The following is a 27,058-nucleotide window of genomic DNA, read 5'->3' on the forward strand; positions in this document are numbered from 1 at the left end:
CTTTTTTCCGTTTATGTATATTCATACCATGATAATAAATCGGAATCGGAATCATACAATGGCATGTTCTTTTAGCAGAGATTTATGATTATTGTAAGGTGGTGTCGCCCTTGCAGGGGTTCATTTACTAAAATGGTCTGTCAATGCCATAAAAATATCTTTTAAATAAACTTGTGAGACAATCTAAGGATTTTGTGTCCATGCGAGATATTGCACCCCAATCTGTCACTGTCTATGTAATGTTGTTTATTATTAAGTTGTTGATCTCAAAACCTTTACCCAATCAAAGTAGCCAATACCTTAATGTGTAAAGATAGTTCTCACCTTTCAGACTATGGAAGCGCTGTACACATTGTTGGACTGACATGTCAACCTAGACTGGTTTCGTGTAAGTATTTCCGGGAATGAGTGAATGCATGGGCGGATACAGAGGGGGGGTGGGGGGTGGGGGGGTTGTGGAGGGGGGGGGGGGGGGGTGCGCACCACCTCCCCCTTTTTATTTCGAAAAAAATATTTATTTCTGTATAAATTACCACCAAAGACAATAAATATATCTTAATTGTTCACCCCCGTTTTCAAAAAAGCTGTATCCGCCCATGGAATGGGTGACTAAACGTTCTCTTGTGCCAGTCTGCAATATTGGAGCAACATAATGACGAATCTGAAAAACACAAACTGTCATGGTATAATTGCAAACAATGAGGCAGGCAACATGTTATCAGATTCCATTTTATATAGTTATGACACAAAGCAAAGAATGCAAGGGACATAACTCTTACCATGTATAAAACAGATATATCCAACTTAAAAAATATTGACAGTATCTCTCTTTTGACATATAATAGTATTATAACTTAACATAATTAAAAGTAGGTTTACTTCTATGTCCAATAATACAAAAGTAAAATATATAGTAGTCTTTTGTACTTGACGCAGCACAACTGCAAAATGCTACTGAGCTTATGTTGAAACTCGGGCACTTCAACCGACCAGCAGAAACATCGACCAAGTTCAAGTTAGTATAAAACGTCAACGCCAAAGGATAATCTATCTAGATTATCTGCCGTAACAGATTCCATTGGGCTTAAAAAGTAAAATAGCGGTGAAAATAATATGAATGGATCACTTAAATCATGACACCAGGTGTTCGCGAAAAGGGTAAGCATGTCACTCACCCGCCACTCACACAATTTACATAAAAAAGGAATTGTTGTCTGACGCGGTGAAACAGTACTCCTGGCATACAAAGGCGGCCTGTAAACAAACCAGACAATCAGGTGATGGATCAGAATACCCAGTGACAGGTTAACGCATTTACTGATTTTGCTGAAACTAAAAACGATATGACAATTTTGAATTATGTCTGCTGAATCATGAAATATGTTCGGGTTTTCTTCAACACATTGGGAGACGGAGGGGCTGGGGGCAGTTATAATGTGTCACTGAAACCAGGTGTTCGCGACCTACATGACCTATGCTAGTATATTGACCTACACTATGTCTTGATCTACCCTATGAGAGAAGGATAATTCTGCTTAAAATGCAGTTCAGGTGACTTCTAATATGAATCTGTTCGTGTACTGACCCAAGTGTATAAAATGTCTCATGAACTCACAATGCATACTACACTGTAGTAGAGTTTATGTATGTGTGATGCCTGCATTCGACTTGTACATAAAGATTAGGAAAGAGATGCTACATTTCAAAGTACGCTACATTTCACATTGGGTGAAATACAGAATTTTATACAGTTGTGGTTTTAATTTCTTTTCATGTGTATCTGTATTATTTCGGCAATGTTGATAGATTGTAATAGTGATTGTAGTTATATGGGTGTCCACCCTCTCCGCGTAATTTTAGAAATTAGAAGTTTAGAACAAAAAGACTTGTCACTATAAAGCATATATGCTTATAACGAACTATGGTTATAACGATTTAAAATTAGTGATCCCTTTTAGTTCGTTATAACCGAATTTTACTGCATTTGTACACAAGTAAGTCAAAACTATTTCTACAATTTTGATACATTTTTGCGTGTTTTAGGCAAAAACGCAGCTTATCTGAGCTCTGTGAGATAACAGACGTCGTTATTTCTCAAATTCCCGTGTTGCAGGCTGGTGATCCAGTGTGGTTTGGTTGGTTTGTTGTTAAACGCAGCACTCAGCAATATTCAAGCTATATGATGGCTGTCTGTCAATAATCTTGTCTCGACCAGACAAACCGGTGATTGATATCAAGAGCATCGATCAATGCAACTGGGATCGATGACATACATCAACCAAGTCAGCGAGCCTGACCTCCCGATCCTGTAAGTCGCCTTTTACGGCAATCATGGGTTGCAGACTGGGGATGCATTTGGATAGCAATGAGGCGAGAGAAAAACTTATCCCTGGGTTGTAGTACCGTGTGTTACCTTAAATTGTTTCCTTATAACACCCCGACACAAAAAGCAACCCGTGTGTATTTACAATAACAAGATCAATCGTGTGAGTTATTTCAAAAAAATAAATAATCACACCGCATGCAGAATGCACATGGTCTGACCTGTAGGAGATAAAAACATGAAATTTGGATTTGTAGACAAGGCCCAGTTCACAAAATATATTCTGAAGTCTGAAGAACGACTACAAGTTATCGAAAAATGCACTTCGTCTTCAATACTGTAGGCATAAAACAATTCCATGTAGGAATTGATATGGGAGTTTGGGGCTTTGAGAAACGGCCGAGAGGTAATGTCCCAATCTAAATTCTGAGAAAATACTGCGTTGCGATCTCTAATAGTAATACTAAAAACATAATGCGAGACACTCAAAGAAAATTGAAACAATGCTGTCCTTCACTTAACGTTTCACACACACACACACGCACGCACGCACGCACGCACGCACGCACGCACGCACGCACGCACGCACGCACGCACGCACACACACACCTGTACATGGCGACACACAGACTGTGGCGGGGTAACGGTGAAAGTGACTGAAGCGGACATAGAATATACCTGTTCATGTGGTGTATGATGAACACAAAATGTCAAAAATATCCTAAAACACGATATTTTTTAGTTTATTTTCATCCTATTCTGTAAAAGATTCATATAGAATCCACACACAAACACTTTTGTTGTGAAATTCACTCACTGAGATCGTATTTCATACAATAACATCGTCCACGCACAACACACGTCTGGCAGATATCTCCACAATGGGGGTAAATCAAAAGTGTACCAAAAATTCTTTTATATTGCATTTTACGGTAAATTGATCCATTTGTTTCTTAATGAAATGCATTTTGAATTCTCGTAGTAATAGTTTTACATTGTAATTAACGCGCTAATATAGCGCAGTTGTGGGAGATATTCTGTACTGATGAAAAACACAGACGAACATTCAGCGCGCTGTTTGGAAACAAGCAAACAATCAGCCGATATTTTCAGTAAATCTCTTTCTGTGTCTCAGTTTGTAACAAACAGTGAAATAAACTTGCTACACAACAAACACAATGTTTATTTCCAGGTCCTAAACGTCACCTGGACGCGGCTCGGGCCAACACAGACGTGTGCCACGTAACTACAGACGGTGAGCTGGTCAACTCGTCGCGCTACACACGGGATGAGGGGCGGAACAGACTACAGGAGTACGTGGGGACCTGTAGCTCCCCCATCCCCCTTCCTCCACCCCCCTCCACCCTCACCCTCCTCCCCACCACACCAACATACTGGGAGACAAAGACCAGGGTGCGGGTGGTGAGGGGAGTGCCGTGGAATGTCCTGGAGATGGGGGTGTGCCAGGCAGGACAGGTGGACACAGGGTTGTGGGTTTCTCTACAGCGTCGCTCCTGGTGTGTCCGTGTAGAGAGATATGGCAGTCACGGGAGGAGTCTCTGTACCGCGGTGTATCGGGAGGGGGAGCGGGGCGAGTGTCACCAGAACACCATGTCCCGCACTCCCGGCACACAGGCCACCCTCCACTATGGCGTGGTGCTGGATGTGGGGAGGGGTAGAGTGGCCTTCATTGATTTGGACAGGGGGATTGTTCTTGTCAAGTATGATGAGGTGTTCCGGGAACCTCTTGTCCCCATGTTTAGTGCTGGGATGGCGTTTGCTTGCTACACTGCGGCGATGAGTCTGATCAGCGGGGGGGACGTCGACATGACAGACGCCAAGAGGGCCCTCGTCTACCAAGCGCTGAGATAGGAAATAAACTGCTTCTGTAAAGTTGTCCGTGTAACTGAGATATTTCTATCAACTGTTCAATGACAGGCGGGGAAAGTCAGTGAAGCGGACATAGAAGTGTTCGGTTTGTGTTCTGTTTGTTGTGTACAAAATACAACCAAGTTCTTCACATGTCTGGTTTCACTACTTTCCTGGTTTCTCCTGGATTTGGAAATTATTTTAAATACTCACACGAATATTGTTGTGATGGAATTATTGCTGTAGTTGCTGAAATTATGCCACAGCAACAAATTTCTGATATGTGATGTGAAACAGAAGTGAGTGCACAGACAAAATGTAAAAATTGTTTCAAAACACGATTTCTTCTGCTAATATTGATTTATTATGATAACACAATTGTTTTAAATACTCACACGAATATTGTTATAATGGAATTATTGCTGTAGTTGCTCAAATTATGCCACAGCAACAACTTACTTAATGTGATGTGATACAAGTGAGAACTTGCAGTGACAAAATGTAAAAATTGTCGCCAAACACGATTTCTTCTGCTTATATTGATTTATTATGATAAAACAATTCTTTTATATACTCACACTAATATTGTTATGATGAAATTATTGCTGTAGTTGTTGAACTTATGTCACAGCCTCAACTTTCTGAGTACAGAGACAAAATGTAAAAATTCTTCCAGAAGATGATTTCTTCTGCTTATATTGATATAATACTACAAAACAATTGTTTTAAATCCATACATAATATTGTTATTATTAAATTATGGCTGTATTGGCTGAAATTATGCTACAGTAACATCTTCTGATGAAATGTGATGTGAGGTATGTCGCAAAGAAGCGAGTGTACAGACACAATGTAAAAATTGTTTCAAAACAAAACAGTTTCTGCTTATATTGATTTTATATACAAAAATAAGGTTTTTAAATTCACACATAAAACTTGTTGTAATGAAATTATTGCTGTAGTTGCTGAAATTGGTACCTCGCCACTATCTGGTCTGACACAGAAATGAGTGTCCCGACGAAATATTAAAATTGTTTCCAAACAAAATTTCTTCTGCTTATGTTGATTTAATACAGAAAATATTTGTTTAAACCCACACATGAATCTTGTAGTGATGAAATTATTGCTGTATTTGCTGAAACTATTCCACATGGTTATTCGTTGCTTTTGCTGAAGCTTGTGCACACACAACATATAAACATTCTCTCAGAACAAGATGTTTGTGAAGGTGTGATACTGTAAAATAAATATGTTAAATCCAAACATGAATAAGTTATATTAATGACATGGTTACTGCTGTCATGGCTGAAACTAGGCACATTTGTAATTCTCTTGTATTTGATATTCATGACTCAACAATGTCACCATAAGTAAAAAACAAGAAAGAAAAAACAGCTTCTCTATTCATATAATGCCAATAGTGGCCAATTAATTGCCAATGTCGACCCGATGTAGGTGTGCTAGCTGGGACAGGATCATGATGATAGAATGTTTATTAAAAAGAGTTCATGATTAACATATTCTTCGAAAGAAGAGACTTGACTCAAAACTTCCTCTTTTAAAATTATAAAATATTTTATGACATGGTAAAATGTTGCATGTAACTCAGCAAGACAGAAGATTTTGAAATATTACTTCAGATTCCATTATTTCTTAGTCATAATGTTTTCATTATGTTAAATAACTGTTATATCACCTATAGCTTATTTTAATCAGGGTGTACTGGTGGTCCAGTCCCCTCACAGGCCATAGCTCACCGTGCAGACGTTGATCATGGGTTCTAACTTCAGATTAGCCCCATCTTCCTGAGGCAAGGGAGTTAACAGTTTTCACCCTTGCCAAACTAGGCAGGAATTCCACAGTTACGAGTCTATGCATAGGCCAATCAAAATCGTGTAATGAACTAGTCATCATGGATTTCAACGTGCAGATTTCGTTGACTGCAAGATGTGCAAAGCATGTGCACTGCCAACTTGGCAGCGACAAACGATTTTTGCAAATCTTTTAATTTTTTTAATTAAGGTACTCAACGGGTGGGAACAGGACTTTATAGTCGGTTAACTCCCTTGCCTCGGGAGGAGGGATTACCCCTGATTATGATTCTTGGTTTGGCAGCACCATACCTGTGTTCGGTGGGAGAACATTAGTGATAAATGTCTAAGGAATGCATCACTTTAGGCGTTTCCCCTACATTAAGCTGAGACGCCATGATAGGACCGAAATACTGTCGAAAGCTGCATTAAACCAACCTGATTAACCAGGTTTCACTGTATGTACAACAGCTTACCACAATGTAACTTTGGACACAATATTATAAACGTTAGTGCAAACCAATATTGTATGGTTGTACAAATCCAATTTGATTGAGTGTTTATTTCACCTGGTGACATTCATCTATGTATTCATCGGTGTAATTTGTATGTTGCATGTATGCTGTGTTAATCCTAGCCCATGTTGTCTGTATATGTGGATGAAATTGCAGTCTCACGATTAATAGACACAAAACTTATTGTCATTATATGTCAAGTGTTTATTTAAATAGAATGACATATCTGATTATCCCTATCAAACGTTATACAAATATGTATATTTTTATTTGTGCATAGCTATGAATTAGTAATTAAATCATATGAATCTCATTCTTGTGTTACTTTGTATATTTTTATTGATTTTAATTTGATGCTCAAAATTGACAGCACATAGATGTATCAAGTGTAGCATTCTGCAACCTTCATCCTGATCAATCACACAAGAATCATGATCGTGTTGGCTCAAAATCCAAAGAACTTGAATTTGATGCTCAAAATTGACAGTATAACCCATAAATATATATGCATATTGGTCGATAATAGCAGGATGAGCCGTACATACCTAATGTATTATCATAACTTATTGATCGTATGCACAGTTGGTTGGTTGCTTTGTTGCTTAACGTGGCACTCAGCAATATTCCGGCTATATGACAGTGGTCTGTAACTAATCCAGTCAGGACCAGACTTTCCAGTGATTGACATCATGAGTCGTCTTTTACAGCAAGCATGGGTTGCTGAAGAGCTATTATACCCCGGATCTTCACGGGTCTCGTATGCATAGAGATCCATGTTATCTCAATGTATCTAACCTTCTGATACTGATTGACCGAGACCCATTTTTTTCAATGCACTCTTCTAATATGAAAGGTACATTTCCTATGTTCACTGCTTGAATTGTCGAACTGTTGCAATTTACACTTTGCATCTCGCACTCTAATGTAAGAATATCACATTACAATGTAAGGCGCCTTTCTCAAGATATTTATATTTTCCAAATGAAATAGATCTAAGTGTAGTAACTCCCATTTTAGCTGCTGTCATCTGCTGTCATGTTTTGTTTGTTTTTTAACGCCGCACTCAGCAATATTCCAGCTATATGACAGAGGTCTGTAAATAATCGAATCTGGACCAGTCAATCCAGTTATTGACATCATGAGTCACCTTTTACAGCAAGCATGGGTTGCTTAAGACCTAATATCCCCCGGATCTTCACGGGTCTCGTATGCATAGAGATCCATGTTATCTCAATGTATCTAACCTTCTGATGCATCACCAAGTCAGCGAGACAGACCATCCGATCCCAATGGTCGTCTCTTATGACAAGCATTATCGCCTTTCTAGCAAGAATGGGTTCCTGATGACCTATTCTATCCAAGATCTACCTATAATATTATCAAAGATTACTGACGGTGTGCCTACAGATCCATGTTAACACAACCTGTTACACTTCCCTACTATATTATCAGAGAATACTGATACTATGCCCCCAGAAGCGTGTTATCACAATGTATAATTCGCACCTACTATTTTCTCCCAAGAGTGAGGATGTATGCATCTATGCATGTTAATGATAATGATGAAACACACGCTTGTTGAAGGTATTGTATATTGTTTTATTTACTCCCATGTAAGCAAAATCAGCATACAAACCATTCTGTGTAAAATATGTTGAAAAAGACATTGCACTCTATTTGTTATATTGTCAACATGCACACTTTACATGACACAGGAACAGCAAAAGGGGCCGACCTTGCAGACCTAAAGCACTGAAATACCTGCACAGGACATGCGTTCAATTCACTGTCTTCAAGAAGCAAGACATTCTACATATTACTTCAAACACACATTTAAACAGAAAGAAAAGAATCATCAAGCCCAGATATGAGCACCATTGACCTCGACAAGGAATATAAGGGATCGAGTAACCGGTTCAAGATTATTCAACCTGCAATGTCCAAGTAAAACATGAAACTATTTTTTCATTTGGACATCAGCACTTTCTTCATAATGAAAAGTGTGGCGGGAAAAGTACAAACAATTGTTAACAGAAATCATGGACTTTTGTAAACATCCGTGTAGTTGTGCATATCTGCTTTCTGACTAGACACAAAATGAATCTCAATTATCTTGGAAAAGTAGACGTCACGCTCACACAAATAGCACATATTACTCAGCAGCAACATGCTCACTGTTAAAGTGAACTGATTATTCCACCACAAGTTTGGTGGACAATTGACTCTGATAAAGTCAGAGGTTTCAAATCGCAATAACAAGGTTCTGGCTGAAACAGCTAATCTGATGCCAGCATCATTGTGTACATGTCTTACACAGGAACACAATGCAAAGCCTGTCATGGCATTTCAGTGAAGGAAAGAAGTATTTACCTGTCCCATAGTTTTAGAAAGTTTCCATGAAAATGGGAAAGTTGTCAAAAGATGTAAATCAGAAGTAAAATTCCATAATTAACACAGCAAGTAATAGACATTTGCCTTTTTGTCATCATTCATATCCATTCAAAATAATTTACAGCTAAAAGATATACAGTTAACAGTAGCGTATATGCTGTAACATAACTTAAATACTGATCAAATATGTGGTAGTCTCAACTCACATACCTAGCCTTACCATTTAACACTGGTACCATTTATATACATTGCAAATAACTTCATGATCACGAAAGACGAATCTGTATCACTGACTACATCCTGAAATTCACTTAGACACCCACAGCTTAGTATCACCTGTGGTACATTCCACACAAACTGATTCATGTCATTCAACCCTTCGAAGGTGACACCCGTGTTCCAGTCATCCGTCACCAAATACCTGTGCAGAGTTGCTTCCCTTAGGCATGCCTGGATTCAATGATCATGGGTTTGAGTCCCAGGTTTGATATTGGTCCTTTGTCATGATAGTGGTCAGTATTTTAGGTCTGCATCATTTTCCACATACATTAAGCTGAAAAGATATGTTATAGCGGAAATACGTTTCAAAGTGTCATTCACCCAAACACACTCACCACGTACTCATTCAAAGTTTTTTTAGAGCATGGGACATGCATGAAGTTCAGATTTCTTTTTAGATTACAAGAAGACAAGAACACCGAGAGTCTTACCACCCAGAGAACAGCATTACACGTATCACTGTATTTCTTATAGCCGACATTACAGAGAAAAAGCTGAGGTCAGCAGAACAAAAATAAATAAAATATGAAATTTTGTTGAGAATAATTCAACATGCATCCAAGAATCATTCAACATGTCCACCATTATATCATGAGTCCATGTCATAGTGATACTCATCAACATGATCAAAGGAAGCAATATACCAGGTATATAAACAAGACACAACCAAAACCAGGAAGTAGAAATCATCTAATACTGAAACATCAACAGCATTCATTCTTTGTGGGTGCATCTGTTTGCCAGCTGTTCAATCTATCCATCATTCAACAATGGTTGGCTTCAAGTATATGACTATCATCCTACCCACTTTGCTTTTTTTACTGTTGACAAAGTAATAATAATAATACAGCAGCAGACAAAGATAGAAGATAATATATTTAGTATAATCATACCTTCATGTCAGAACGTTGAGATCTGATTGTGCACATGATCTTGATAAAATACGATGTATCCCCCCTGCGAGGGAAATAAATTTCTCAGCGTCCTGCATGAAGTTTTATACAACAAGCTGGAGGCAAGTGGTATAAACCTAACGAGGGATGTATAAAATCCCATGTACCGCTCTTGATCCTGCTATAACTTATAGTGTATTTTAGTAAACACATGGTAGTTTAAACATGCAATCTTGCATTATGATGTAAGACGCCTTTCTCCAGATATTCATGATATTTTCCAAATGAAATAGATCTAGGGGGAATAACTCAAAATTTAGTTTCTGTCATCTGCTGTTACGTTTTGTTTGTTTGTTGTTTAACGCCACACTCAGCAATATTCCAGCTCTGGGACTGCAGTTTATAAATAATCAACTCTGGACCAGACAATCGAGTTATTGACATCATGAGCATCAACCCACACAAGTGGGATACAATGACATGTATCAACCAAGGCGAGGGTGACGACACAATCCCGTTTGTCGCCTCTTGCAACAAACACATGGTAAAGTTAAGAATTTAATTTCAAGGTACATGATAAACTTTCTAGGTTTATAGTGTATGCACAAAGTATTGAAAAGTATGTCTGTATGTCCATGCCAGATGGATCTACAAGCACTGACCAGCCTGATTAATGACTAAACCCTAATTACCAGATAAACTTAATTCTCTTGAACATCAACTGAATTCCATTTTCTAGGTACAGGGTCATACAGATATTCAGTTTAGAAACAGGTCGGTGTGATGTCTGTCCAAGCTTTTTTGTCAGATCAAGAAAACTCAAGGCTGTGTATGGACAGACAAGGGTAGAAAATTTGGTACATCATCCCTCAGTTGCTCCCAAACGCCAAATGTCTTTGAGTCAACGATTCCCGTGGTCCCCAAACAGAGGCACCACACTGTTAATATCACACACTGGCCTCTGTATCACACATCACATCATGCCAGGATACAGTTACTATGTCACTCAAGGCACTCAGAAAGCTATGCCGAAGAAAAAGCCGCCAGCAAAGGATCCAGCAAGTAAGACATTCTGTTGCACAAATTTCTTTGCCTGGAATAACAAAAAAAACATATTTATGATCGGTGAATCATTACTTCACAATACAAAATTAACAGTCTTCTAGAAAATATGTTGCTTTCATGCAAAAATTTACCATTCCCCATCAGCACTTTTCTCTGAGTGCACTAAACTTAAAAAAAACCCATCACTAGCCACCGACCAGCTGCGGCCATTTTACCCGTGTTATGCCAATGTTTGATGAAAGGGGGCTACTTAAACACATCACTAGCCACCGACCAGTTGTGGTCTGGATCAGACAAGGAACATTGTTCTACCCAATTGGGATACAATGACATGCATCAGCGAGCATGGCCACCCGATCCCGTTAGTCGCCTCTTACAGAAAGCATAGTCGCCTTTTTGCGGCAAGCATGGGTAACTGAAGACCTATTCTGAACCAGATCTTCACGGGTGTTCAACAAAGCTAAAAACAAGTATGTGAGTGTGACGAATTCAGAACATTAACCCTGGTAATAATGCCACCCTGGTTGTGCGACCCTGGTTATAATACCACCCTGATTATAATACCATCCTGGTCATAATGCCACCCTGCTGACAATGCCACCCTTGTCATAATGCCACCCTGGTCATAATGCCACCCTGGTTATAATGCCACCCTGGTTGTGCCATCCTGGTTATAATGCCACCCTGCTGACAATGCCACCCTTGTCATAATGACACCCTGTTCATAATGCCACCCTGGTTATAATGCCACCCTGGTTGTGCCTTCCTGGTTATAATACCATCCTGGTTATAATGTCACCCTGCTAAAAATGCCACCCTGGTCATAATGCTACCCTGGTCATAATGCCACCCTGGTTGTGCCATCCTGGTTATAATGCCACCCTTGGTACAATGCCACCCTGGTCATAATGCCACCCTGGTTATAATGCCACCCTGGTTGTGCCTTCCTGGTTATAATACCATCCTGGTTATAATGTCACCCTGCTGACAATACCCTCCTGGTCATAATGCTACCCTGGTCATAATGCCACCCTGGTTACAACGCCACCCTGGTTGTGCCATCCTGGTTATAATGCCACCCTGCTGACAATGCCACCCTGGTCATAATGCCACCCTGGTTATAATGCCATCCTGGTTATAATGCCACCCTGCTGACAATGCCACCCTGGTCATAATGTCACCCTGGTTATAATGCCACCCTGGTTGTGCCTTCCTGGTTATAATACCATCCTGGTTATAATGTCACCCTGCTGACAATGCTACCCTGGTCATAATGCCACCCTGGTTACAACGCCACCCTGGTCATAATGCCATCCTGGTCATGCTATCCTTGTTATAATGCCACACTGGTTACAAGGCCACCCTTGGTATAATGCCACACTGGTTACAATGCCATATTGTCTGCTGGACAAAAGGTGGCACTATAAGCAGGTAGGTCTGTACATCAACAACCGCAACATGTCAACTGACAAATGGTTGAAATGTGCACTTGGTTACATATCTGTCGTACATTTTGTAAGATCCCAGGATACCGTCTGTTGGCTTCTTTATGGAGTTCTTTCTTGGCCCGGTTCACACCTTGTTCAACCTTGTTCCAGTTGACACGGATGTAGCCTTGATGTTGAGCGAGCTGTAACACAATTATAGAAACACTGGTCAGCCGTACGATTGGATGTGTATGCCACTGATGGCAATGCTACTACAGCTATATATATATGAATCTGGCCCAGTGGTTGATAGCATGAACATTCATTCATGCCCTCAAGTTACACACAATCAGCCAGGTAACACTTTGCTACAATCCAATTTTACTAAGACTGAACTTTTACAGTAATCACTGCAATGTATTAATCTATTCTATCCTAGAACCCCCAAATGATATCCACGTGAAGAGGTATGTGATCCTAGCCTGCAGGATGTAATTTAATATTGTTACTATGGTTACCTGTACAAGCAGGATGGTTGTCCCGAGTGATGCAGCTGCTGTTTTTCCTACTTTGATGAACAGGAACCCAGCTAACCTGAAAGATGAACAGTGAGACAATAATCAAATCTGGACCAGAAAACCAGTGACTGAAAGCATGAGCAATTCAAGTGATGTCCTAAACAAGTAAATAAATGTTATTTTAGGTAGCAGTCAGACAATAATCAAATCTGGACCCGAAAACCAGTGACTGAAAGCATGAGAAATTCAAGTGATGTCCTCAACAAGTAAATGAATGTTATTTGAGGTAGCAGTTAGACAATAATCAAATCTGGACCAGAAAAGCAATGAATAAAAGCATGAGAAATTCCATTGATGTCCTCAACAAGTAAATGAATGTTATTTTAGGTAGCAGTTAGACAATGATCAAATCTGGACCAGGAAACCAGTGACTGAAAGCAAGAGAAATTCAAGTGATGTCCTCAACAAGTAAATGAATGTTATTTTAGGTAGCAGTTAGACAATGATCAAATCTGGACCAGAAAACCAGTGACTGAAAGCAAGAGAAATTCAAGTGATGTCCTCAACAAGTAAATGAATGTTATTTTAGGTAGCAGTTAGACAATAATCAAATCTGGACCAGAAAACCAGTGACTGAAAGCATGAGAAATTCAAGTGATGTCCTCAACAAGTAAATGAATGTTATTTTAGTAAGCAGTTAGACAATGATCAAATCTGGACCAGGATACCAGTGACTGAAAGCATGAGAAATTCAAGTGATGTCCTCAACAAGTAAATGAATGTTATTTTAGGTAGCAGTTAGACAATGATCAAATCTGGACCAGAAAACCAGTGACTGAAAGCATGAGAAATTCAAGTGATGTCCTCAACAAGTAAATGAATGTTATTTTAGGTAGCAGTTAGACAATGATCAAATCTGGACCAGGATACCAGTGACTGAAAGCATGAGAAATTCAAGTGATGTCCTCAACAAGTAAATGAATGTTATTTTAGTTAGCAGTTAGACAATGATCAAATCTGGACCAGTATACCAGTGACTGAAAGCATGAGAAATTCAAGTGATGTCCTCAACAAGTAAATGAATGTTATTTTAGTTAGCAGTTAGACAATGATCAAATCTGGACCAGGATACCAGTGACTGAAAGCATGAGAAATTCAAGTGATGTCCTCAACAAGTAAATGAATGTTATTTTAGGTAGCAGTTAGACAATGATCAAATCTGGACCAGGATACCAGTGACTGAAAGCATGAGAAATTCAAGTGATGTCCTCAACAAGTAAATGAATGTTATTTTAGTTAGCAGTTAGACAATGATCAAATCTGGACCAGGATACCAGTGACTGAAAGCATGAGAAATTCAAGTGATGTCCTCAACAAGTAAATGAATGTTATTTTAGGTAGCAGTTAGACAATGATCAAATCTGGACCAGAAAACCAGTGACTGAAAGCATGAGAAATTCAAGTGATGTCCTCAACAAGTAAATGAATGTTATTTTAGTTAGCAGTTAGACAATGATCAAATCTGGACCAGGATACCAGTGACTGAAAGCATGAGAAATTCAAGTGATGTCCTCAACAAGTAAATGAATGTTATTTTAGGTAGCAGTTAGACAATGATCAAATCTGGACCAGAAAACCAGTGACTGAAACCATGAGAAATTCAAGTGATGTCCTCAACAAGTAAATGAATGTTATTTTAGGTAGCAGTTAGACAATGATCAAATCTGGACCAGAAAACCAGTGACAGAAAGCATGAGAAATTCAAATGATGTCCTCAACAAGTAAATGAACGTTATTTTAGGTAGCAGTTAGACAATAATCAAATCTGGACCAGGAAACCAGTGACTGAAAGCATGGGAAACTCCAGTGATGTCCTCAACAAGTAAATGAATGTTATTTTAGGTAGCAGTTAGACAATAATCAAATCTGGACCAGGAAACCAGTGACTGAAAGCATGAGAAATTCAAGTGATGTCCTCAACAAGTAAATAAATGTTATATTTGGTAGCAGTTAGACAATAATCAAATCTGGACCAGAAAACCAGTGACGGAAAGCATGAGAAATTCAAGTGATGTCCTCAACAAGTAAATGAATGTTATTTTAGGTAGCAGTTAGACCATAATCAAGTCTGGACCAGGAAACCAGTGACTGAAAGCATGAGAAATTCAAGTGATGTCCTCAACAAGTAAATAAATGTTATATTTGGTAGCAGTTAGACAATAATCAAATCTGGACCAGAAAACCAGTGACTGAAAGCATGAGAAATTCAAGTGATGTCCTCAACAAGTAAATGAATGTTATTTTAGGTAGCAGTTAGACAATAATCAAATCTGGACCAGGAAACCAGTGACTGAATATTCTGAAAGCATGAGAAATTCAAGTGACGCCTTCATCGAGTAAATAAATGTTATTTAGGTAGCAGTCAGACAATAATCAAATCTGGACCAGAACACCAGTGACTGAAAGCATGAGAAATTTAAGTGAATCCTTCAACGAGTAAGTGGAATTACTGAGCTATCTACCATCATCAATAGATTTGTGAATGGGTGAACGTGTGTAACGCTGCAGTCAGCAATATTCCAGACCTATCACGATGACTGTAAATAATTACATCTGGACCTGGCAAACCATTGACTGAAAGCATGGCTCACAATCCACACCATCCCTGCATGCTGACATGCAGTCAGGTAAGTCACTTAAAACTGACCAGTCTGTCAACCCTGGCTACTGAAGTCTCGATACCTAACGTCACCAGGAATTCTCATAGAGATTTACTAAAATATGTGTTACATTTTAAGGAACCTAAAAAACAAGTCAATACATATAATAAACCATGTTACAGTTCCCCAACATTGACAGTAGGGGTGAAACGATAAATCGGCGCATCGTGAGGTTTTCATGCAACGATATGGTTAAATAATTTTTTTCTGTGTCAATACAAGAAAATGCACTTGCTGAAAAAAATAATCCTTTAATGACCGCCACCCCAACCCAAGGGTTTTTGCCAGGAAAATATTACAAAATGTTTTGTGAAAGGCTTTTCAAGTTTAATAATATAAATAGGCGCTACCAGCATGTGTCTGCAGCTAGCTCTTCTTTGGTTACCTGATGTAAAATATTTATAGTCAAGACGTTTCCACGTGAAATATTGTCCACGTAAATATACGTGATGCGAAACGTATCATATCGTGATCTTGCTGTATTGTTTCACCCCTAATTGATAGTATTATTTGGTTACAGTACCTCCTGTTCACTCTCTTCTCAATCCAATGTTAGAAAAAACAAGCAGGCCTGCAGGCTATTGCAACATAAAGACGGTGTGTTTATAAAGGGATGCGGATGCGCCAACTCGTAGACACAATTTACATTGAATTCGTAGACACACCGGGGTGAATTCGTAGACACTTGTTTTAAAAATTGGAATTAAATAATAATTAATGTTATCAATGTCGTTAATACTGATTGGAATATTGAAGTCTTACCTCAACAAGTGGCATATGGTTCGTTGGGTCATTTCCTTCATTGGGTACAAGTTTCGTGTATGTTTCGGAGCATTTTCTTTGAAAGACAATATGCGCTTCTATGTCGCCGTTGTGATCTAGTTCCCAATTTTGTTTGTTTTATCTACGAGTTCACCGTGAATATTGTCTACGAGTTGGGATTGGCTACGAATTCTTCATGGATACGAATTAGTTTGGTTACGAATTTACCTACAGCCGTAAATCAAATGAATTAAACTCGAATATACTTCTTAACAAACACCTACACAATGTGTATTTTATTGAATTAGAATACAATAAATCACCATCGGAAATATACATGGTTATGATGAAATCGTAATAGCGGGATTATTTAATATGCAACATTTCCAAATAGTAAATGCACAATCCGTAACATGAATAGTGCTGGTTACGAATTCACATTTAATAAGCATATTTCGTCACATCCAATAGTTTGCGATTGATAGCATTCCTTATTTAAAAGTGAGTACTCAACTCCGAAAAAGTAATGTTGCCTCTATCCCCGGTGAGTCTCAATATTGCGACAAATGTCACAAGTTTGCCATTAAATACCGAATATGTGTTTAAAATAAGTTTGTCATTATATACCGAATGTGCGTTAAAAATAATAATAAAATCTGACAAACAATTTTTTTCTGGTCCTTATGTCATGTGGGACATAGCTAGCTTGGGTTGCTTGTTTTCATAATCTAGACTGGTAATAATAACTGAATATTTATACAGTCATGGATTATGTTTAACGTGCAGACTGATTGGTCTCACAATTATGCTACTGTCATAGCGACTGATTTACGACACCCATTGTCTGAAGAACATTTAATTTCAAAGGCATCAATGACATCTATATGCCTTGAAACACTTAATTGCTGCTATTTATAAGATGCTTATCCTAATTGTTAATCCCCATTTTTGTGTACATCGACCGTCTGCCATCCTGAACGAGATGTGCAAGTATGTCACTGATGAATTACTGTTTACATTTATATTTATTACTTACTAAATGTCAGGTGACCTTGGCTATATAAGCCTTGGTCCAGAGAGACTGAAAAGAAGGAGAAAAGAAAGGTCTTACCCTTAGCCCAGCTAGGGCTAGGCTGGGTTCTCCAGGGCACCTTTACAACAACCACTACCACTATGTGCTGACCTGGCACAGGGTGTCTTTTGTATGTATATATATCTTAATGTATAAAGTAAAACTATATATACCGCAAGCCATCGTCTCCAAGTTGTCACTTCCTACAGGAACCATACGTCAGCCCCTTGCATATACGAGTATGCAAATTATTCATTTATCAACGTCAGACCACATGCGTTGTTACTACTGTCAATCTGTTTATCCGTGCTATCATTATGATGAAAACAAACATGTCTCGACAACCTTTCATACTACACTGTATTCTTCTTTGATAGGCATTTAGAAGTTGGAGTACTAAGTAAGGATAGGATTTATGGATGAACAACTTCATTATTACAATTAAGAGCGACGTTTCGGTGTAGGGTCTAACACCGTCACTTGCTTGATAACGGTTTTAGAACCTACATCGAAACGTAGCCCTTACTTGTAATAAAGAAGTTGTTCATCATATCCTTACTTAGTACACTGTATTCGCTGTTTCAATCGACACTTAATTACCAAGTCAGATTAATCCCACATCTGGACACCCAGAATAGCCCCTTTGAAATGTTTAGTAGTATGCGTTAAGAGGTACCGTTACAATTTCGTTTAAAAAAGGTAATTGACTTTTTAGTAAAGATATAATCAATATATTGTCCATTCCAAGTATCATTGAAATAAGTTACTTTGTACTGTTATCTCGTCATCTGTGCAAATCTTAACAGTTGTTTCGCTTGCGCGCTATTTCGTTTTATTCTTAGATCGTTTTGTATATACCTTTGATGGTCGTGTTATTACATTCACTTTGATTGATAAAACCTTTTTCATTGGATGTTTCCAGAATAAGGTCAGTGCGACAACAATGGCTGAAATTTAGTCTGTTAGGGATCTCGTTGCACTATTTGTAGCATAATTTGAAGCATAGGGTTTAACGCTTTTGGCGCGTTAATATGGCAGAAGTCGAATAAGCACCCAAAGCTCCTACCGAAACACATGGACCTATTCTCTCTGCAGAAGATCGTCGTGACCTCGTGAGTTGATTCCCCTGGTCCCACAAATGGAAACGCAGTAGGTTAAATGCAGAAGTGCACTTGTGACAAATGACAAAGATTCACAACAAGCTATGTACAAAAAAACATTTTCAAGACAGGAATATGATAGCGAACATATTAGAGATAACAACATTCAGTCATTACTTGGTTTGAGAGTGTCATTAGATCACAAGAGAATGAAATAGTCAGGTCATTAATTCTCTAACACAGAATACACTTACGCTGCATCACGACGACAGCCGGAGATTGCCGAGCGGTGACGGAAATAAAGCCGGGGAACAGAGTGGCACGAGACGAGACATGAACAAATATGACCCAGGGTGACAACCAATCTCGATTATTCGCTGAAACAGGTTTCGTTTGGCGTAAAAGGCACAATAGTGGTGACAATTATATGAATGGATCACTGAAAATCAGTTTGTTTGTTTGTTTGTTCGTTGTTTAACGCCGCACTCAGCAATATTCCAGCTATATGACGGCGGTCTGTAAATAATCGAGTCTGGACCCGACAATCCAGTAATTGACATCATGAGCATGGATCTACTCAATTGGGATACAATGACATGCATCAACCAAGTCATGAAAATCAGTGATGACACCAGGTGTTCGCGAAAAAAGTTAGCATGATCTGCCCTACCGGAAGCACCCACCACTTCAACTTTCAAAAAGTCCCTTTATGTCGGGAACTATTCCAGCAGCCCCAACCCTCGTTAACATTTCACAACGTTTAAAGGATGTGTACAGTAAGCTAATAATTTGGGATTAAATCACTAAAAAGCATTTTAATACAAGTGTCTTATAGAAAATAACTCTAAAGGCATTTTTACTGACAAACAATGTTGTTAAAATGTCAGAAAAGTCCCGAGAGTTAATGATCTGAGTTGACCTGACGTCACAGTGGAGAGTTGACTTGCAGACGATCAGCGTTTCTGTATAGTGTTTGGTAGATTACTAGCATCGGCCTTGACATCACCGGACAAACGTTGTATTTTCGCTGAGTGATCTTACACATATTCGTTCATATCAGTATTAGCCCGTGGTTAGTCAAAATAGCTGCGACAAAAGCGAAGGAGATCTAGCGAGTGGAGATGATCAATCAGATGTCAACACGGATCGAAATACTAGGGAACACAATCTGGTATTAAACGCTACTCTGACATTTCTAAACAACTTACTGGCAATGGGGTAAATGCCTGTAAGTAAACTTAAACAAGACAGGTTTGATCGCTCGAAAAGTGTCGGGATAGGACAGTTTATAGAAGGCTAGATGAGTGAGTGAGTGAGTTAGGTTTAACGCCGCTTTTAACGGTTTTCCAGTTATATCACGACGTGTAAGCTTAATGTGGGAGGAAAGCTCAAAGTGATGCAGGTCTCAGACGTTTACCACTTCGGTGAAACCCACGAGCATGGGTATGGTGCTGACAAACCTAGATACATAATTGGGGCAAACCGGGATTCGAACCCACAATCATAGGTTTCTGGAGTGCCCAAGGGACGCAACTTTGCCTAACGAATCGCGGCCGTAGACGACTGGGCCACCCGTGCCACCGTTGTAACGTGAGGATGGCTCGCGTGCCAGTGTTTGTGGACGAACAGTTTTAATATAGGGTCCAAACATTCTTGAAATTGACAAGCTAGAGCACCGCTAATGGCTCTGAACTTTGAAACCTTACTTCATGGGGGCGACTCTCATGTTCATCCTTACTATGACTCATTGGTCTGCATCATACTCGTGCTTGTTTGTTTTACCGCAATTGTGACGTCAACCGTTCGTATAACTTTACTTTAAACTCTATAAAGCCTTTATCTAACCCGAAGCGAGACATTATGCTTGAAATGAAGTCTAAACATGAAAACGCCGTCAACAAAGACTCATTGAGTAACTACGTCATTCCCCTGGGGCCCAAGATTTTTACAGTCATAGAGGGGAAAAAATAAGTACTAATAACATAGTACTAAATAACATCGTATGTATGTACAGTTTGGTTGATTGGCATAACTGTACATCAGACGTTGGTACTGTTAATGACTATTACGGAGCATGTTAATGTAGATACGGTATTAAAATTATATCAGAAAATAAAAGCGACAAAACCCTTTCAATATTCATATGAAATACCTGCCAAAAGCAGAGTTAATTCGACTATTCCGACTATATCATGAGCATGTTTTTATGAACCACTATCAAATGTCCAGGTATGCTGGGGCGGAGCCGATTTTACGCTTGAAATTAAAGACGAATGCTTTCGATATTCTTGAGTCGGTTGCCAGTCATTCATTTTTATTGACTTTTTTGTCTATTTTTCGTCTTCTGTCCATATACGAAAAATAACGGCTCTTTCTTGTTTGTAGTGAAGTGTAGTTGACCAGTACAATAAGGATACATGCAATAAACCCTCGAGGGGTTCATGGAGATACTTTCGGAACAACCTGTTCAGATCCTCTATCATTTTCTTCAGTATGTGACTTGTTTTGTGTTTGGACTTCCTATTGCAGACGCATTTCATGAATGGTTTTCCTCTATAAATAGGGGCGGTGGGGTAGCCTTGTTGTTAAATTGTTAACTCGTCACGCTAAAGACCCGGGTTCGATTTCCCACATGGGTACAATGTGTGAAGCCCTTTTCTGGTGACCCCCGCCGTGATATTGCTGGAATAGTGCTAAAAGCGGCGTAAAACAATACTCTTTCTCACTCACTCCTCTATAAATATTGAATGATCTGCATTTTCTGTTTAAGTTGTATCGATTGGTATTAGTTACCCTCGACTTTAAGCAAAACGACACCCAAATCATATTATACAGGACACATGTGTCAGCAATTAATCAATTCACTGATAACCTAAATGTCCAGTTATCATTGTCTAGAAACTAGTGTCGCATCCTGTCCTTGTTTAACAAGGTTAAATCCTCCTTCAGGGACACACAAAGAGAGATAACAAGAGTCTAAAGTCAACATTCTTTGCTGCACCCAAGTGTCTGCTGTGAGGCAGATAGAACGAGACAGAGCAAGGGACTCGAGTCGACCGAAGGTGTTGTTTGTCGATCGAAAGGAATAGCGACAATTCTGCTTCTCAGCAAATGTCATTTACCAGTATGTGTTGACCACAATTAAACTACCAGTAGGCGTTGATTTCACTTACATTATCCCTATAGCACCCTATTGACCAGTAGGCATGTATATCTCTTGCAAGTGTAGTTGACCAGTTAGTGTATATATCTGCCTACTACAATTGTAGAGGACCAGTAGGCAGGAATATCAACTCCATGTGTAGTGGACCAGTAGGCAGGACTATCAACTTCATGTGTAGTGGACCAGTAGGCAGGACTATCAACTTCATGTGTAGTTGACCAGTAGGCAGGAATATCAACTCCATGTGTAGTGGGCCAGTATGCAGGAATATCAACTTCATGTGTAGTTGACCAGTAGGCAGGAATATCAACTTCATGTGTAGTGGACCAGTGGGCAGGAATATCAACTTCATGTGTAGTGGACCAGTAGGCAGGAATATCAGCTTCATGTGTAGTGGACCAGTAGGCAGGAATATCAACTCCATGTGTAGTGGACCAGTAGGCAGGAATATCAAGTTCTTGTGTAGTGGACCAGTAGGCAGGAATATAAACTCCATGTGTAGTGGACCAGTAGGCAGGAATATCAACTCCATGTGTAGTGGACCAGTAGGCAGGAATATCAACTTCATGTGTAGTGGACCAGTAGGCAGGAATATCAACTTCAAATGTAGTTGACCAGTAGGCGGGAATACTAAAACCAAGTCAGATCTCGTGACGTAAGTAAATATCAACCCATCAAGCTATTGTAATCTGCAAAGGGGAATTTGTGATGCTATTGATAAATGTCTTTCATAAGCAATCTGATGATCGAGGTGAGAATGAAAAACGCTGTAATATTTTGTTTTAAACATATTTAATATTGACAAATATGCTCACTGGGATCGGGCAAAAGTTACCCAACTTAGTTGGCCCATCTCCTAATGTATATGTACAGACTTTGAAATGTAATATATGTAGAGTGTGTGTGTGTGTGTGTGTGTGTGTGTGTGTGTGTGTGTGTGTGTGTGTGTGTGTGTGTGTTTGTGTGTGTGTGTGTGTGTGTGTGTGTGTGTGTGTGTGTGTGTGTGTGTGTGTGTGTGTGTGTGTGTATTCGAAGTCAGATCTTTATTTCAAAGTAACAAAGAGAAATATATTTATATTAGAAACATAAAGCTGTTTTTTTAACATCATGTTTGCAAGAAGAACATAAACATACATGAAATTCCTACGTTAACACATTTTACTTGTATATACAAAGTCATATAAATACAAAAATGCACAAGCACAAATACACATGCAAGACCACATATAGAAGTACACATACATACACATATAAACATGTACATACATGCATAAAAACACATACTACACGTATACATACATAGTGAGTGAATATGTTTTTACGCCGCTTTTAGCAGTATTCCAGCAATATCACGGCGGGGGATACCAGAAATGGGCTTCACATATTGTACCCATGTCGGGAATCGAACCTGGGTCTTCGGCGTGACGAGCGAACGCTTTAACCACTAGGCTACCATACATACATACATACATACATACATACATACATACATACATACATACATACATACATACATACAGACATACATACATACATACATAGAGAGAGATTTGGTTGGTTGGTTGTTTTACGCCCCACTCAGCAATATTCCAGCTCTATGACGGCGGTCTGTAAATAATCGGGTCTGGACCAGACAATCCAGTGATTGACATAATTAACATCGATCCACGCAATAGGGATCGATGACATGCTTCAAGCCTGAAGCTTCAGCGAGCCTGACCACCCGATCCAGTTAGTCGCCTCTTTCGACAAGCATAGTCGCCTTTTACGGCAAGAATGAGTTGCTGAAGATCTATTCTACCCCGGGTCTATCTATCTATATATACACACACACACATATGTTCACACATACATATAACACATACACTAACGTAGGCAGCCATACACATACCCGTATGATGCTTACGGACACAGGCAGATATACCCTGTATTCATATATACGCATGCAGTTTATACACTAAAAAAAATGTCGTAGTTAGTAATATATATTACTCAATGTTACAAGCGTCTCTAACCCACGAGCCCTGCTTTGTCTTAGAATTTTTAATGGAGACTAGATATGTTTCAGCTTCAGCAGACGTTTTTGATATAATAATACATTTTTTTTAAATCACTTTCCAACATTGTATATTTTGAGGCAAACAGCTTCTTTTTTCATAAGACTGAATCATGGTGATTTGTTGTTATTATTTGCAGAGATAAGATTTTTTTTAATGCTGAGTCAGTGAGTTGATATGGATATATGTCAGGTTAGGAAATACACCAGCAATAAATCGACGGGGTACGTACACGTGCACATATTACTCATAAGGAGAATCAACGGAATCTTAGTGTGACAAGGTAATGCATTAACTGATAAGATTGCCTTTCACCCTACATGTCATCGAAAGCATTTCTTGCACGTGCTGTTTACAACATAGTAAATTAAAGCAGGGGTTGTGAGTTATGAAACAATACTCGATGTGCTAGTCTTACAGAAAACGTCAACGCCTGAGGATATTCAGTCTCGATTATCTGCCGAAAGGATTTCATTGGGCGTGAGAGGGGAATGTTGGTGAATATTTCACGAATGGATCACTCAAAATCAGCCATGACACAAAGTGTTCACGAAAAGGTACGCATTTTCTGCTGTTCATACCCCATACTCACAAATAGCTCCCTGAGACTTCAAAGATGGAGAGTCGTTATCTTGCCATATTGCAGCCAGAAAGGTATACAAATATATTTGTAAACAAAATGAAAATGATAATGATAAAAAAAAATTGACAGAATCTTTAAAACTGTATTTAGTATTTAGTATTTGATTTTCAGTGAAATCAATAAGAAGATGTTTTCGCTCTTGCCAGTGATATGCTGGATTTACCATTATCAAGAGAAGACATATCATATGCTATTCTTATGAACGACGATAAGTATTCAGGAAATGATGACTTGACACCAGGAAATATTCTCTTGTCATCTTACTTCCTTAGTTAGAGACATTCTCCAATTCAATTCTGGAAACATCATATTCTCAAAAAGAATAGACACTTTGTGTAATTATTAGCATACTAAAAACAAACCATCAACTTATGTGAATATATTACATAGGCATAACACTCTTGCACCTCCTGCAAAATGCTATGTTTTATTTCAACCATAAATAAAAAAATGATATTTTTGTCTGAACTATAAGTTGGTTGGTTTGTTGTTTAACACCGCACTCAGCAATATTCCAGCTATATGACGGCGGTCTGTAGATAATCGAGTCTGGACCAGACAATCCAGTGATTAATATCATGAGCATCAATCCACACAATTGGGATCGATGATAGCGCCTGACCACCGATCCCGTTAGTCGCTTCTTGCGACAAGCAAATCGCCTTTTACGGCAAGCAGGGGTTGCTGAAGATCTATTCTACCCCTCATCTTCACGGGTCTCTTGATAATAAGAGCATTTTTTTTCTCCAAAGCATTTTATACAGTATGTTGTAGTAAACTATGGATTTTATTTCGTTTTCACTGGATAACTAAGAAAATGAAAATTCTATAATACTTATCAAGATATTAAAGCATGAGTTTGAAATAATGTTACATAAATAGAGATTCATGTAAGTGAGTTTCTCGTCTCATTCTTGATTAGTAAACTTGCCGAACTCTTTGCTGATAATATTATGTCCTCAAATTCAGTAAAATAACTACAAAGATTAAATGAATTAAAATTATATTATAATAACTAGAAGAACGTTAAATACAGATAATACTAAGGTTATCGTGTTCAGTAAAGGTATACACTTGCAATAAAATGAAAGCGACAAATACGCTCCATATTCATTATATTTAGACATCTCTTCTCAAAACAGAGTCGATTTACGATTCCGACTATATCGTGAGCAAGCGTTTGTGAATCACTTTCAAATAGTGATGCTACCCAGTGTTCGCGAAAAGGTGAACATATGGCACAAGGCAAAATAGGGAATTGCGTCTGACATAACTTTCGTCACTGATGACTTAAATTTGCAAATGTCCGCCATATGTCTACCGTAAAACTTTTTAAAAGCTTTACTGAGGCCTTGAATGTAAAAACCTCGATCAAACAACTTCTGAGCCATAGTTGTATGACGCTGTTATAAATCTAGAAAGAGCATGCTCAATTGTACCTTTTATGGCCAAAATACCTTGTTTTGACGTCGCCAATCGGGCTAGAAATTCTGATTCTTATGCATAAAGAAACAGATCAGCGAACTTAGTGCCCATGGGGGTACTTACTTCTTGCCTAAATGTCTTTCCTCCAAATGTTACATAGATGTTATCAATGATGAATTCAAGCATTTCGCATATTGTTTCTCAATGAACTACCGATAGCATTTGCTTTTTATTTTTGGCAAAATGACCTGAACACCCGAAGAGAGATATGTAACTATATCTATGGTCACCACGTTTTGTAACAAAACTCCATCGATCAAAGAATGAAGTTAAGCCTTAGGTTGGGATAGTGTTATACAAAGTTACAAAATCAAATGTTTTAACAGAAGTGGACCTGGTTCTTTCCGAGATTGCAAAAAGTCAAGCAAATCCTTTGCGTTTTTGAGAATCCACATGTTACTAATTCCACTTGTCTCAAATACCTTCTGTGAATGAATATAAAGAACGTCCTTTCTTGATTGTATTAAGGATTATGGTTATTCTTTGGGACAGGAATATGGGAAAAGGTGGTATTTCAGAGGCCAAAAAAAGTAGAAACAGATGCTTCTTATAAATATTTGGGGTTTTTTAAAGTTATTTATCATTGAAACAACAATACAGCGATTAAATTGAAGAAGGCCGTGCTCATTCTTAAGATTTAATTAATATACATTAAATGTAATACACCCGTAAAGATCCGGGTTAGAATAGGTCTTCAGCAACCCATGCTTGTCGTAAGAGGCGACTAACGGGATCAGGTGGTCAGACTCGCTGACTTGGTTGATGCATGTCATCGTATCTGAGTTGCATGGATCGATGCTCATGATGTCAATCACTGGATTTTCTCGTCCAGATTCGATTATTTACAGACCGCAATCATCCAGCCGAGTGCGGTGTTAAACATCAAACAAACAAAATTAATGTAATGGCGCATGTAGAGCGTGAGCGTTTATTTGTTTCCCATATATAGCAATAAAACATACTGG

General features: G+C 38.7%; 1 protein-coding gene across 3 annotated transcripts in view; it reads left to right on the top strand.

Moving 5' to 3' along the window:
• The window catches only part of LOC124118569, a 132,965-nt gene that overhangs the window by 62,408 nt on the left and 43,499 nt on the right, over positions 1-27,058 (top strand). The window contains exons 29-30 of one of the 3 annotated variants that reach the window (XM_048390495.1): positions 332-388; positions 3,516-6,831. The exons of 1 other annotated variant lie outside the window; for it this stretch is intronic. In XM_048390495.1, coding sequence (XP_048246452.1) covers positions 332-388; positions 3,516-4,195 — 737 coding nt within the window. In that variant the 3' untranslated portion in view covers positions 4,196-6,831. Of the gene's footprint in view, positions 1-331; positions 389-3,515; positions 6,832-27,058 lie in introns of those variants that run through there. One more of the 3 variants, XM_048390496.1, reaches the window with a different exon arrangement.

Source organism: Haliotis rufescens, unplaced genomic scaffold (genome assembly GCF_023055435.1).
Source record: "Haliotis rufescens isolate VD_foot unplaced genomic scaffold, xgHalRufe1.0.p SCAF_9, whole genome shotgun sequence".
In the NCBI taxonomy this organism is placed as follows: domain Eukaryota; kingdom Metazoa; phylum Mollusca; class Gastropoda; order Lepetellida; family Haliotidae; genus Haliotis; species Haliotis rufescens.